General features: G+C 47.7%; 2 protein-coding genes across 2 annotated transcripts; one reads left to right on the top strand and one right to left on the bottom strand.

The window, feature by feature from the left end:
- Window positions 1-46: 46 nt before the first annotated feature.
- Window positions 47-1209, bottom strand: LOC117139131 (alpha-ketoglutarate-dependent dioxygenase alkB homolog 7, mitochondrial). Its single transcript, XM_033301281.1, has 4 exons — window positions 1074-1209; window positions 808-1001; window positions 572-739; window positions 47-507 (listed from the first exon to the last, which is right to left on the bottom strand). Exons 1-4 carry the CDS (start codon window positions 1132-1134, stop codon window positions 163-165), a joined length of 768 nt encoding a protein of 255 aa, XP_033157172.1. The 5' UTR covers window positions 1135-1209; the 3' UTR covers window positions 47-162.
- A 674-nt stretch (window positions 1210-1883) lies between these two features.
- LOC117139101 (cubilin homolog) lies at window positions 1884-14217 on the top strand. Its single transcript, XM_033301233.1, has 17 exons — window positions 1884-2438; window positions 2784-2890; window positions 2943-4846; window positions 5010-5194; window positions 5251-5576; window positions 5635-5747; window positions 5829-6027; window positions 6092-7409; window positions 7468-8350; window positions 8407-8564; window positions 8627-10401; window positions 10479-12825; window positions 12919-13098; window positions 13150-13291; window positions 13345-13496; window positions 13557-13854; window positions 13908-14217. Exons 1-17 carry the CDS (start codon window positions 1884-1886, stop codon window positions 14117-14119), a joined length of 10854 nt encoding a protein of 3617 aa, XP_033157124.1. The 3' UTR covers window positions 14120-14217.
- Window positions 14218-14386: the final 169 nt, after the last annotated feature.

Here is a 14386-nt window from a genome sequence, read left to right as displayed (position 1 = left end):
GCTCACTTCTTTTTTAATGGCCATTCAGTCAAATAAAAACGTTCAGTTCGCTTGAAATTGTATTAAAATTTACTAACAAATTCTATGCTAACAAACTACTTTTTACAAAAATTTTTTTTTGCAACTGCAGTAAATAATAATTTAATTTTCATTTAAAAGACTTCAGGGTTCGTTGCGACAAATGATGGAAATGCGACGTGTCCTGGGCACCAGCGCACCCTGAAACTGGGAGTGCTCCTTAGCTAGTATCTCGTGCGTGAATTTGTAGCGAGCCGTGTGGCTCATTATGTACAAGGAGCGGCGTGGCAGCAGGATGTCAGCGTAGAAGTTGTTCTTTAGAGGCGCCTCCGGCTGATGGCGATAAGCTGCATCGGGTTCTGACCCCTGCGAATTCGGATCCGTTGCAGTTCCCGACGATTGCTGTTGATATCGCTGCTCATCCGTGCGCACAAGTCGCATCACACTGTCGCTAAGTAAACTGATCCCAGAGATGGTGTTGCCGCAGTACTAATAGGATGAAGGAAAGTATTGATAAGCCTTTCTGGTGTTATCACTGCAATTATGGACCTACTCTCGTGCTATCCACATGGGGCTTGATAACGCCATCGGGTGCAAGATCCAGGATGTGGACATAGGGCATAACTGCTCCATCGAAGGCGACTTGGCGCACGCGCTCCAGGACCTCTCTGTTTTTAGGGAACCACTTCTTCCGCTCCGTCTCCCGAAAACCGTGTATGGCCTGCAAGACGGTCAACATCAACTTGGATGTCATCCATGCAAACATACATGTTCGTTATCTTATCCCACATCGTCCCAGTGATCGAATTCGTAGCGCAGACGACTCATATAGGGCTCGATCTCCTCGTGCAGCTGCTGTTCCTCTGGCTCACTAATGAAATCCGTGATGATGCGCATATGCTGGCGAAATTCCTTCTGCTCCGTTTCGGGCCATTTTCCAAAATATGCTGTTAAATTGGCTTTTATAGCGTTGTTTTCCACCGCTTAATGAGTTGTAAAGTTGTAAAGACACTTCAAATTGGCAGCTGATTTATGAAAACAATATATCTACTTACCTTGTCGATGGCATCGTCTCAAAATCTGCCCTATTAGAGGACTTCTATTCTGGATAATCATTTCCAAAGCAATTTGATTGTTTTGAAAGTTACGTGTAAATTGAAAATAAGCAACAGTCAAACAGCTGTTCCTGGCGTTGCCACCCGGTCTACTCTTATTAGTAATCGCTGACTTATCGATAGTAAATCATTCACGTTCTCCGATTACAGTGATCGCGTTAAAAACTGAAATAAAGTGACTAGTCGGCGGGAGAATTGAAAATTGAACAATTTAATTTTTTTTTTCTTATTTTATACCCCGGTTATACCAAGGTGAGGACATCCGGCACCGCGTCGTCCTTTACCACACATGAGGGATTCATTTCAAGGCTTGGTTGGTTCGTTGAGAGATGAATTCGAATATACTTAAATAGAGACCTTAATAACATATTTTTATAAGAGCGTTAGGAAATAAGATAAAGACTTACTTATCCGGCGCATGGATAGATCGACTCGGATTGTAAATCTAATCATAAATATAAATATACCTTATGGGGTCAGCAAATATTATAATATTAAACAAATCTGTTACACCCCTCAGCTACTCGAGTAGCGGTTATACATAAATATGATCTGAAATTCTTAATCGTAGACGCCCACTTTTTGGCAGTATAAAATGCGAGACTCAAGCCTATATAGCGCCAGTTTTCGTGGATATTGCCAGTGGTGCGGACCAAATAGTGACTTCATTTTCAGTTATATGTTTAAAGTGTGACATCTTAAGAATATCGTTTATTGAGAACTTGTGACGCAAGAAAATTATGAAGAAAAATGTTAATTAAGTCGCTACAATGTTCATTCTTACTCGTGTTTTGCTTGCTATTCCCTCCGTCGGATGCATCTCGGGACAATCTAGAAAAACGTGCCCATCTTGTGAGACAATCGAACGATAATCTTCTTCTCGAACCGGCTTGGGATCGAAATGTTTCCTTGCGATTGATGGGTGAATCCGCTACCGTGACAATCAATGATGTAGACATGATGACGGTGCTGCGGCGGCGCCAAAGGATTATTGCGGATCGCCAAGCGGCTCGAAGGGAGCCCCTGCAAGTGGAGGCCGTTAGGGATATGTTCCAGGATGTGGAGCGTAAAATGACGAGGATTCAACGAAGGATTTTCAGTGCGAGAAACTCTACGAAAAGAAGTGGGCTCAATCAACGCATCCTGCGCCGGCAATTGCAGCGCGTGGAACGCGTCAGGGGAATACTGCAGACCCTCGCGGGAAACCTGGCCAGAAACGAGTGCGTATCCGATCCGTGCAAAAACGGTGGAACTTGCCACGATGCCTACAAGGGATTCCAGTGCGAGTGCCCAGCGGGCTGGCAAGTGAGTAAGCGGGGGCGTCTCTCAAGAGATTATGGGGCGTATTTTCACTTGGAAGAAGAACTTATATGACTGGAATGGTTTAATTACAATGCAAGTTATATACCAAAAGAAACCATATAAAGTATGCTTGATCATGTTTGTCCGTTTGTCCGTATGGACGTCGAGATCTCGATAAATAAGAGAGCCAAAAATCCAAATCACACTTTGACTTTGGAATACAGTTATTGGGGCGTTTCATGAGCAAAGAAGTAAGAGAGGTTTGAGGTTAGAATTATCACTCTGTGTACATATTACATAGTTCTAGCTTTTTTGTTTATTGGAATTAGTAAATTCGACTATCTTTAGGGAGAATCTTGTGAGGACGACGTAAACGAGTGTTTCACCTTGGCCGGGACAGATCTCGATGGGTGTCTAAACAATGGCCAGTGCATTAACACTCCAGGAAGTTACCGGTAAGTTGACGAGATGTTCCACGTCCAGGCAATGAAATATGTACCGTTTCAGGTGCGTTTGCCGCAATGGATTCACTGGCACCCACTGTCGTCTTCGTCACAACAATTGTCTGTTCGGCGGCTCCCGGGAGCTCTGCGGCGAACATGGCACCTGCATCCAGGCGGCCAATTCCGCTGGCTATGTGTGCATCTGCGATCAGGGATGGACTTGGGCAGATGCCAATGTGACCACCGCCAGCCCAAGTGCCTGCTCCCGCGACGTGGATGAGTGTGAGCCGCGCGTGAATCCTTGCCATGCTGAGTGCATTAATCTGCCGGGAAGTTTTCGATGCGGAGCCTGTCCAACGGGATACACGGGTGATGGGCGCTTCTGCCGCGATATAGACGAATGTGCCACCGAGGATAATGGCGGCTGTAGCCTCCAGCCACGGGTAACCTGCACCAACACAGAGGGCTCACATCGCTGTGGCCGATGTCCAGCCGGTTGGACGGGCGATGGACGAACATGCACAGCATCGGACTCTAACTCGTGCAACAATGAGGGGATTTGCCATCCGCTGGCCAAGTGCGAGTATGTATCCGACATGGTGGTGTGTACCTGCCCATTGGGTAGCTTTGGACATGGCTATGGTGTTGATGGATGCACCGCGGACTCCAGTCGACTGCCGTGCGACCAGCATCCTTGCCAGAACAACGGCACCTGCGTCCAGAACGGAAGGGGAACCACGTGCATATGCCAGCCTGGCTATACCGGCGTTGTGTGCAGCTCGTCGGATGCGTGCCACCCAAGTCCCTGCCTAAATGGTGGAACATGCCGCCTATTACCGGATGCCAAGTACCAATGCGTTTGCCCACACGGCTACACTGGCACCACCTGCTCCCATCAGCGATTCTTTTGCGGGGTCACGATACGTGGACCATCAGGACAGTTGCATTACCCACCCAACACAGCTGATGGCGATTATCAGGCCGACGAGCGCTGTCCTTTCATCATACGCACAAATCGAAACCTGGTGCTCAACCTGACCTTCACCCAGTTCGAACTGGAGGACAGTGCCGACTGCACTGCCGATTTTCTGCAGCTGCACGATGGCAACTCCCTGTCCTCCCGTTTGATTGGTCGATTCTGCGGCTCTCGTTTGCCCATGACAAATGGCAGCGTTATCACCACTCAGGAGCAGGTCTTTTTCTGGTTCCGCTCCGACAACGAGACCCAAGGCAAGGGCTTTCATGTCATCTGGAATTCCTTGCCCTTCTCCTGCGGCGAAACTATTTCTCTGACATCGACACAGACCGGCGTGGTGCGATCTCCTGGCTATCCTGGTCAGGCCCGACCGGAACTCGACTGTCGCTGGGAACTGACGGCGCCGTTTGGCTACCGGCTGGTCCTTCGGTTCTACGACATATCGCTGGGCAGCAGCGAATCATCTGCCGGGAACTGCAGCCAGGACTCACTCATTGTCTACGACTCCGATCGCCAGTTGCTGCGCGCCTGTCAGTCTATTCAGCCGCTGCCGCTGTATAGCTCCTCAAATAGCCTGCGCCTGGACTTTCACACGGATGCCATACGTTCGGATAGCTCCTTTCAGATGCACTATGAAGTGGTGCCGGGCCAGCCCGGCTGTGGAGGAGTGTACACGGAGCCACGGGGTCGCATCTCTGGTTACATGAACTACGAGGTCTGCCTCTATCTAATCGAACAGCCACGAGGGACGCAAGTGAAGCTGGTGATCGATCGTGTTATACTGTTGGAATTGTTGAGCTGTTCCTATCTGAGCATCGAGATCTTTGACGGAAGATCAACTGACGCGCCACTTATGCGGCGCATCTGCGGAAGTCACGAGGAAAGTGAACTGGAGCCGATAACATCCACTGGAAATGTGATTCTAGTGCGCTATGTGTACGGCTTGAGTGGCGTGAGTCTGACTAAAAGTTTTGATCTGACTTACACAAGAGGTAAGGCATTTAAAGCCTAGAGATATGAATTTACTTATTCAAGATAAATGGACTTCAATTTAGCGGCAGCAGTCACTAATTAAATCTATGAATTAAACTTAGTGGTTAAGTTATACTTTCAAAAAGTGCTTTCGAAACAAAGCTAAATGTCATTACTTTCCAGTGTGCACTGGTAACTTCAACACCAATTCCGGGATAATCAGTACTCCCAACTATCCGGGTCCATATTTCGATGACATGACCTGTACTTACAACTTGACCGGACCACTGGATACGGCTGTTCAAATGAGAATCACTGACCTATCACTGGGCACTGCCAATAATGAAAATGAAACATCTTACTTGGACGTAAGTGATATTTGTCAACCAGTACTATATATTTACACCACGGTTCAATCTTGTAGGTGTATTTATCGGCGGATCAAAAGCGGCATATTGTTAAATCAACGGATAACCTCGTCCTGTTGTCACATAGCAATCGGGCTAGTCTGGTCTTCCACGGATCCGGTGGAGGTCGTGGAATGCGACTTGAATACAATTTTGTTCCCAATCAGTGCGGCGGGTTTCTTAACGAGCCCGGCAGGCGATTAATGCAGGGCGTTCGGGGTACATTTTGTCAGTGGTTCATTGACTTTCCCGGAAGGAAAAATATCACTATTTATGCATTGGGGACATCGGGAAGTATATCCATATATGATAATAGCACAAGTCCAGGAAAATTAATAAATAGGTAGATACTTAAAATCTGAAAACAAGAGTAGCTATTAATAATAATAATATTATTTCAGTTATTCTGGGAATGTGGCTGACGTTTTCGATGTAGATCTGTTGACGATAAACGTACTTAAAAATTCGCCCGCGCTCCAACTTTATTTAATTCAATTTGACATTGCCAAACAAGGTAGGAAATACTATTTACTATTAATATGTACTTTTATGTAATGGTAAGTAATTTTCCGAAATTTAAATTAAATTACTATAGATAGTTGTGGAGGAACCTTCACAGGCCGCTTTGGCTACATCAAATCACCAAATTGGCCGAAGAACTATGGAGAATCTCAAACGTGTGAGTGGATCTTAAGAGCACCCTTTGGCCACCGCATAGAGTTGGTGGTGCACAATTTTACGCTGGAGGAAGAGTATAGTTCCACTGGATGCTGGACAGACTGGCTGGAAATAAGGTAATCCGATGCAAAGGTATTGCATACGAATTAATACCCTTATGATTTTCGATTTAAACTTTAGGAATGGCGACTCTGAATCATCACCGCTGATTGGACGTTATTGCGGCACTGCAATTCCGAGCAGGCTTCCCTCATTCGGAAATGTGTTGCACCTTAAGTTCAAGTCAGATGGCACCATGGAGCAGAAGGGTTTCTTTTTAAGCTGGCAGCAGATCGGAGCCGGATGCGGCGGCAAGCTGACCTCATCCACGGGGACCATTCATTCTCCGCATTTATTGGCGGGAAATCGTGGTATCCTTGCTTGCGACTGGCAGATCATCGTCGCCGAGGGATCCAGAGTAAGCCTGCAACTGCGGAGCAATGACAACCGTATATGTAGTGGTCAACTGACCTTATACGATGGACCCACCACCGCCAGCAGTCCAATAGTGATGCGTTGCAATGGAACAATTGCCCAACCGCTACAGTCGACCGGAAATCGAGTACTTGTACGTTACGATGTTGGCCATGATGCACCTGACGGCACCGACTTCATGCTGGACTACCAAACAAACTGTCGAGTTCGGGTGGAGGGCCTGCAGGGTGCAATTGAAACGCCCAATTTCCCGGAGAACTATCCGCCAGGCCTAGACTGCGAATGGGACATTCGAGCTGGTGGGCGTAAGAATCATTTACAGCTCATATTCTCCCACCTGTCAGTCGAGGAATTTTCCTCCATTTGTGACAATGACTATGTGTCCCTTATCGACATGCTGGACGACCAAACGCTCAGCGAGCAGCATCTGTGCACCAACAATGGCTTGGACCCCATCACCACCGTCGGGAATCGATTGCTTCTTCGCTTTAAGAGCGATACTTCGGTGCAGATGCAAGGCTTCCGGGCCGAGTACAAGCGCATTGGATGTGGAGAGCACCTTCGGGAATCAGGCGGAAGATTTGAATCGCCGAATGCACCCTTCAGCGTGGACATGGACTGCGTTTGGGTTATCACAGCATCGGAGGGCAATCAGATCCGGCTCCTACTCCATGAAGTCTACTTCGAGGCGGCCCAGATCGAGTGCCGCGATGCGGAATCTAGTCTCTCCGTATCCGCACCCAGTGGATACAACTCCTCAGTAGTACTGTTCCGAAGTTGTCACGAGGAGACGCAAACGCAAACCTTTACCTCGCCGGGAAATGAGCTAGTGATTCGCTTTGTGAGCAGCTCGGCGCCGTCTAGGAAGTACTTTAAGGCCAGCTTTGTCCAGGTGCCAGCCAGTTGTGGAGGATACATAAGCGCCAGTAGCGGTGTGCTGACCACCCCCGGATTCCACAATCGCCTGGACAGCACAAACGTGGCTAATTACACATCCAACATTGAGTGCTTATGGACTGTAGAGGTATGTCATTAATAATTAGAATAATAATTCAAGTCCGATCATTTTTACAATCATTCAGGTAACTAATGGGTATGGCATTAGGCCGCATTTTGAGCAATTTAACCTTACGGATTCAGGCAACTGCTCACATAGCTTTGTGGAACTAACGAAACTGGAACCGGACAACAAGGAAGTATTTCTGGAGAAGACCTGCGGCGAGGACTCGCCAATGATCCGAATAGTTCACGGAAAAAAGCTGCGAGTCCGTTTCAAAGCCCAGGCCGGAACCTGGGGCAGGTTCATCATGTATTTTGAGCGCCAGTGTGGTGGACCGCTATCCACTGGCGAGGGATACTTGCAATCCCGCCTGGACGAGGACTGCAGCTGGCTGGTTTCCTCACCGGAGGGCAGCAAACTGAGCCTTAGCATTAATCAGCTGGAGTGCCCTAAATGCACTGCCGTTTCGCAAAATTGCTCGGAGGGTCTGCAGCTGCTCAACGACGATGACCAGGTTTTACTATACCAAATGTGTCGCGATCATCCAGCCAATCTTATAGTGCCCGCAAACAATGTGCGTATCCTGACCCACGGAATAAGGCTGCAGGCGCAGTTTAGCACTTTTGAGAACTCATGTGGCGGGAATATCACATCAGCCCGCGGCAGCCTTAGTTCACCCAATTATCCGGACAGTTATCCGGCCAACATTGAGTGCGTGTGGTCCATCGAGACACGTCCGGGAAATGCCTTGGAAGTCACCTTTGAGGCCATGGACATTGTTCGCTCCGATCACTGCAACGATGACTTCTTAGAGATACGCTCTGGTGTCCAGGGTCCACTACTGGCCCTCTACTGCGACAAGAAGCTCCCAGAGACTCCCTTGGTGGTCCACTCTGGGTTATGGATCAAATTCCGCAGCAGGCCAGGCAACACCGCTGGGGGCTTCCGTCTCCGCTGGACTTACGGTATGTTACTGGACAACAGGAATCTGTTTAATATCACTTCTTACACCCACTCGCAGTGCACAACAACGAGATTACTAGTGGCATCAATGGAACAATCGAGCCCCCTCCGCCGCTCTTCGTTAGGAACGAGGATCAACCCTTCACCTGGCGCATTTTTACGGACTACGGGAAGGTTTTTGCGTTGCAGTTTGAGGAATATATTTCAGGCCTCTTAGTAAGTACGGATCATACAGATGACAAGTTCCCATGAAAAATGGATTTCATACCCTTTTCCAGCTCTTTGATGGCTATGATGATAACGCTTTGGCGGTCAATATCCCCTTCAGTCCATGGAGGTTTACCTCCAGCAGCAATGTGGTCTACTTAAAGACTGTGAATGACGCACTAACTCATTTTCGACTAAAGTGGGGCGTGCTGGACAGCTCTTTGGTGGAGAGTAATCTCAGCTTAACCACCGCTGGTTGTATAAAGGAGCTGACGTTAAGCCATCATGGCGACATTGAGATAAGTTCGCCGGGATATCCACACGGCTACACACCCAATTTAAATTGCGAATGGACCATTAAGCCACAGTTCCCTTCACATCATATATACGCCCATTCAATAATTGTGGATCTCGAGGACTATCCCGCTTGTAGTGCCGATTATCTACGTATCCAGAGTTCACGTGATCTCAGCAAATGGAACAACGAGCTGCACGCTTGCAAGACATCACAGGTTGCCCCAGTTCACGGAACACCATATCTAAGATTACAGTTCCGTAGTGATGTATCCATCAACGGCACTGGATTCCGGGCGAAGCTACGTACATCCTGTGGCTCCAATATGACGGGTATCGTAGGCACCATTCCGCAGGACAACCTCTTCGATGAGTGTGCCTGGCACATCGACGTCCGACCAGGACGAAAAATCGACATTGCAATTACTTATAATAATATGCCGCCAACAGCAAAGTGTGAGGCATACGGTCTAATCTACGATGGCTTGGACGAACATGCATCTTTGCTGGGACATAGCAGGTTTGGCAACCAACAGGACATTAGAACGACACTATTCCGAACAAGCGGCTCGCACGCCTACATAAAATACCATATCGGCAGTTCAGGAATAAACGGCCTTTGCCTTTGGAATCTCACATACCGAGAGTTTAACGAGTGCAATGAGGAGATTCAGTTGAACCAGCAGGCTCCTAACTACACGATTATGTCTCCGGGCTATCCGTATCTGCCGCATCCCCACGCGGAATGCACGTGGTTGGTCATGGCGCCGCCGGGTGAGACCATTGCAGTCGATTTTGATGAGCAATTCGAGTTGAGTGCCCGCCACTGCGACAAGGAAAATGTGGAGTTCTTCGATGGCGCCACCAAACTGGCCCGCCTTTTGCTCCGCACCTGTCGCAAGCCGCAGACCACGGTGCGCACAACTGGCAATCTGCTTCTCGTCCACTATCAATCGCAGCTCAATGAACCCACTGGAGGTTTTCGGTTGAACCTATCACTAAGCACATGTGGTGGCCAGTTCAGTGCATCGTCTGGGTTCATCAGCTCGGAGAATTATCCTCATTTGGGTGGATATCCCAAGCCGTCGGTGTGTGAGTATAGCATTCTCTTACCCAAGAACATGTTTATTCGGTTAAACATCACCGATCTCCACTTGCCCTACGATGCAAATGGAACATCCTCAAGTAGCACCAGCGATCGCCTGGAAATTGTTGACTATGAGGATCGAACTCAAACACTGTTGGTGCTGGATGGCAGCACAAAAACCTCTGATCTCTTCACTCTAAACAGAAATGCGGCGACCATTCGCTTCGTTGCCATCAAAAATGTGAACAATTATCGAGGCTTCAAGATAAAATACGAGCGGTATGTGGGAACTTGCTCAAGGAATATAAATGGAGCTTCAGGGGACATCATAATTCCGCCAATGCCGCAGTCGGTCTGGCTTCGATTCTGCCGCTTGAGGATCAGTGTGCCAAAGGGTCAACGGGTACGTCTGAATCTTCTCAATCTGGCTAATATTCGCGTTGTCAGGCGAAACGACACAAACCGGTAAGAACGGAAATAAACAAGTTATTACCAACAAACAATATAGATATATATATTACAAAATACAAAACCTATTTCAGATCCTTCAGGCAAATCGTTCGATTGGAAAGTATGGCGCACTTCTCCTTTTACAACGACGCTAACTCACTATCCAAGATCACCGAGTTCCGGATCGATGGTGGCTACAACGGCAGCGGAATTATTGAGTCCACAGACAACTTTATGCTCGTCGTTGTCATGACCAACCAGTTGGATTTAAGTGCCACCCCGCTGAGAGCTCGGTACAGTTCCAGTGAACCAACAGTCTGCCCGCCGAATATCGGAGATCAGGCCACGGGCTCGATTTCCATCCAAAGTCTCCGACAAGTGCCCAGCTACCACTGCTCCATTCAATTTGTGGGCACTGCCAGTGCAACGCTCACCTTCAAGGTGGAGGAGTATCTATTCCAAACAGCCGGCGGCCCAGCAGTTGTGTTCAGAGACGACATTACGAATATTCCGGTCAAGGCGATGTACGCTAATGTGACCAATAGTTTCGTCTCCGTGGTCACCTCAGCTGGAAGTGTAACGCTTCTGAATAGCAAAAACGTCAAATTGCGACGCTTCCGGGCCACATACAGACGACACAATTGCGGCGGACGTTTGCAGGCGGCTGAGGGAGTTACCATCGAGTCACCGGATCTGTTGACAACACTGAATGATGCCTACGGCGAAGTTGAGTGCCTGTGGACGCTTAGCAACAGCAACGGCTATGTGCTGGAGGGCAATGTAACACTAACGGATCGGTGCGACCGGGAGTACATTGTGATCTTTAGCGGACAGTCGGAAGTGGGTCGTATATGCCGGGGTATGGCCATGAAAAGCACGCTCCTGGAGCGTTCGTTCTCCACGATACTCTACCATTCGGAGAGCCGACTCCCTCAGCAGAGTAAGTTCATCCTCCAGGCATGGAAATCAGTCTCTTCTGGCAATGCGGTTCGCATTGACCACCGACCTTCGCCACCGGTGACGATTAGTAGCAAGAATTACTTGCAGAGCAAGCAACGCATATGGGAGTTTGTTACCAATGATGGTCTATCTTTGAGGCTACATTTCCTGGAACGAATATTCATTGTTAGCTCACCAAACTGCTCGGTCGATCGATTGACGGTGGAGCGTTACGATCGGACGACTGAAGAGTTTATAGAGGTGACTAGCCTGTGCGGCAGGCAAACAGCTAACGATATTCTGGTGCCATCCGACCGGATGCGAGTGATATTCCAAACGAACTCTAATATAACGGGCGATGGTTTCAGTTTCCAAGTATTTCCCAGCTGTGATACCCTACTGTTGGCCGGAGCAGAGATCCAAACCCTGGCCAGTCCCAGTTGGGCGGCGTTCCGCGGACAGAAGTTCAATTGCAGCTACACATTCTTGGCGCACGACGACCACCACCAAGTGGTGGTCAGTGTGAGGACCAGAGGACGTCCATGGGCGTCGTATGCCTGCAGCAGATCCTACTTCGAGGCTTATCGTCGCGGCAATGGCGATGGTGTTGTGGAGGAGAGCATTGGCAGGCTTTGTCCCGAGTTCGAGGTGAAGGGCAATGGCAGAGTTCGCTTGCATTATGTATCTCAACTGTCGCGTTGGTTCGAGATGCAATACCAACTAATACAATGCGGTGGGAACTACAGCAAATCCTTTACTCTGCGCCCGCCGCAGAATGAGGATTCTGGTGTATATGCCCACAACACGGTATGCGAATGGAGGGTCACCGCGCCTCCACAGCATGCCGTCGTAATAGAGTTCAAGTATTTTGATATGGAGTCGAACAGAAATTGTGGCTTCGACAGTCTAACCATCTATCGTGGCCATGTGGCTAGCGAGGAGCAGAGAACGGACCTCCTATGCGGCAATGTGACCAATCCTGCGACTATCATGGTGAATAGCAATGAAGCTCTCATTGTCCTGTCCACGGACAGTTCGAACAGTTACCGGGGCTTCCTGGCCAGTGTGCGCTTCACCCCCAATTGCAACGAGCATGTGGCCTTAGATCTGGAAGTACCCCGCATGAGCGTGATGCGACAATACGCGGTCAATATTAGCGAACCACTGTTGTGCATCTTCCAGGCCAGCGCTCCGCCGGATTACCGCATTTCTCTGGAGGTGCGCAAGCTGCAGCTAAACGATATCGTCTGCCGTACCTGCAGCTACTTGGAAATCCACGACAGCAAAGATGTCGAAGGCCAGAATCTTGGCAAGTACTTTGGTGGCATAAATGGCAATGAACCCTCGAATAGGACAAAGGTGTTCAGTTCCTTTTGGGACATGTCCTTCAAGTTGAGCGCAAATACCAGACAGGCTCAGAGGAACATCAGCTTTGAGCTAATCCTGCAAATGGAGCGCACTGTCTGCGGTCAAGGGGAGTACGACTTGGGGTTGAATGAGGTAGGATTTCCTGAACAAATTATGATGTGGCAAACTTCTGACTGATATCAATGTACCCTATACCCATTACTTACTTCTTACTCTTTCCGACAGACTATTACGTTGGGTATGCAGTATGACAACAGCACGAGATTCTACGAGGGAAGTATTCAGTGCCTCTGGATAATCAAGAACAAAGGAGATGTGGAATTAGATTTCCGGAAGCTTCGCCTTAAGGAAATATCTCAGCGGACAGGCAAATGCACGGACTACATAAAACTGTCCAAACCATATGTAATATAGATCGTTTTATAAGAAATCGCCACTGATAACATCTTATTGCAGTTCTCTAGATCATATTGCGGACAACACGACAAAAGTTTGAAGATAGTCGAAGAAGTCAATGAATCCAACTTACAATTGGATTTCCACAGCGACGGTCTCGAGGAGTCGCAAGGATTTGAAGTAATCATACGCCGAAAGTCAAGTATGTAGTCCCTATTTGTTGGTTAACAAATTTTTCAAACATTTTCCATACAGACTGCAATCGAAACTACACGGAGCCGAGTCAGGTGATTGATACCAGCAATCTTACCAACTGCACGGATTATATCCGAGTTCCAAGAGGTTACAGCATAACGCTGTACGTGATGACTGTGCTGTTCGATAGTTTGGATAATAATTATTTTAGGGTATGATTGCGGTTTCTACGAATTAAGAGCAAATCTATGATACACTTCGCTTTCGCACAGGTAATAGATGTACAGTCGAACAAGACCGTATACACCAATTCGGACATTCAATGGGAAACGAAAGCTTTGATTACATCTACCAACGAGCTGCGTCTCGAAAGCCGTCGAGTATCGTCCCTCAAGTTCTTCTACTTTTCCACCAGCAACCAGTTTCCTGGTGGATGTGGTGGTGATCTAGCCGTTGGTGGGTCGGTGGGCAGCTATCTGGAGAATCCCTCCTACGAAGGACGCAACAGCTCCCTGTGCACTTGGAAAATATCCGTACCAGCCGGCGGAAGCCTGCGATTTAGCTTCGCAGGTATATAATTATCCATTGATTTTATGTTACAGTACTAATTGCTTCACTTATAGAATTCAACATGGGCTCGGAGAGCAATTGTGATCTGGATAATGTGCGATTTTATGACAGCGTTGTTGACGACCAAAGCCTTGTGAAAAAAATATGTGGATCAAGGATTCCAGAAATGTTTACCATACCCAAAAATAACGTTATTATAGTTGCTAAAAAATCTCAAAACTTTGATGGATTAGGATTTAGGATGGATATAAAAGAAATTGGCTAAAGTCTTTCAGATTTATTTCGGGAAATGTTTCGTTTCATGATCACGGATAATAAACAGGTTATAAGTAATTCATTATACTACATTTTAATTACTCATGTATTTCGATGCTCTTGTGAATAAAAATCTATTCATGTGAATATATGCAAATATAACTTTTTGATTTCTAATGTTCTATATAACAAGAGAGATCGCCAAACTCGAATTTCTCGACTATCAGATACCTGTTACTTAGCTAGGGTGCTAGGGAGAAATATTTAAACAAGTCAT

Source organism: Drosophila mauritiana, chromosome 3L (genome assembly GCF_004382145.1).
Source record: "Drosophila mauritiana strain mau12 chromosome 3L, ASM438214v1, whole genome shotgun sequence".
Taxonomy (NCBI): Eukaryota; Metazoa; Arthropoda; class Insecta; order Diptera; family Drosophilidae; genus Drosophila; species Drosophila mauritiana.
This window is presented reverse-complemented; position numbering and strand designations above follow the sequence as displayed.

Excerpts from the sequence above, each read along its gene's own strand:
- LOC117139131 (XM_033301281.1), bottom strand. The coding sequence starts at position 1,134 with ATGATTATCCAGAATAGAAGTCCTCTAATAGGGCAGATTTTGAGACGA. Across the intron at positions 1,002-1,073 it reads GAGACGATGCCATCGACAAG|CGGTGGAAAACAACGCTATA; the intron begins GTAAGTAGATAT and ends CAACTCATTAAG. Across the intron at positions 508-571 it reads CCCATGTGGATAGCACGAGA|TACTGCGGCAACACCATCTC; the intron begins GTAGGTCCATAA and ends TCATCCTATTAG.
- LOC117139101 (XM_033301233.1), top strand. The coding sequence starts at position 1,884 with ATGTTAATTAAGTCGCTACAATGTTCATTCTTACTCGTGTTTTGCTTG. Across the intron at positions 12,826-12,918 it reads ACGACTTGGGGTTGAATGAG|ACTATTACGTTGGGTATGCA; the intron begins GTAGGATTTCCT and ends TCTTTCCGACAG. Across the intron at positions 13,497-13,556 it reads TGGATAATAATTATTTTAGG|GTAATAGATGTACAGTCGAA; the intron begins GTATGATTGCGG and ends GCTTTCGCACAG.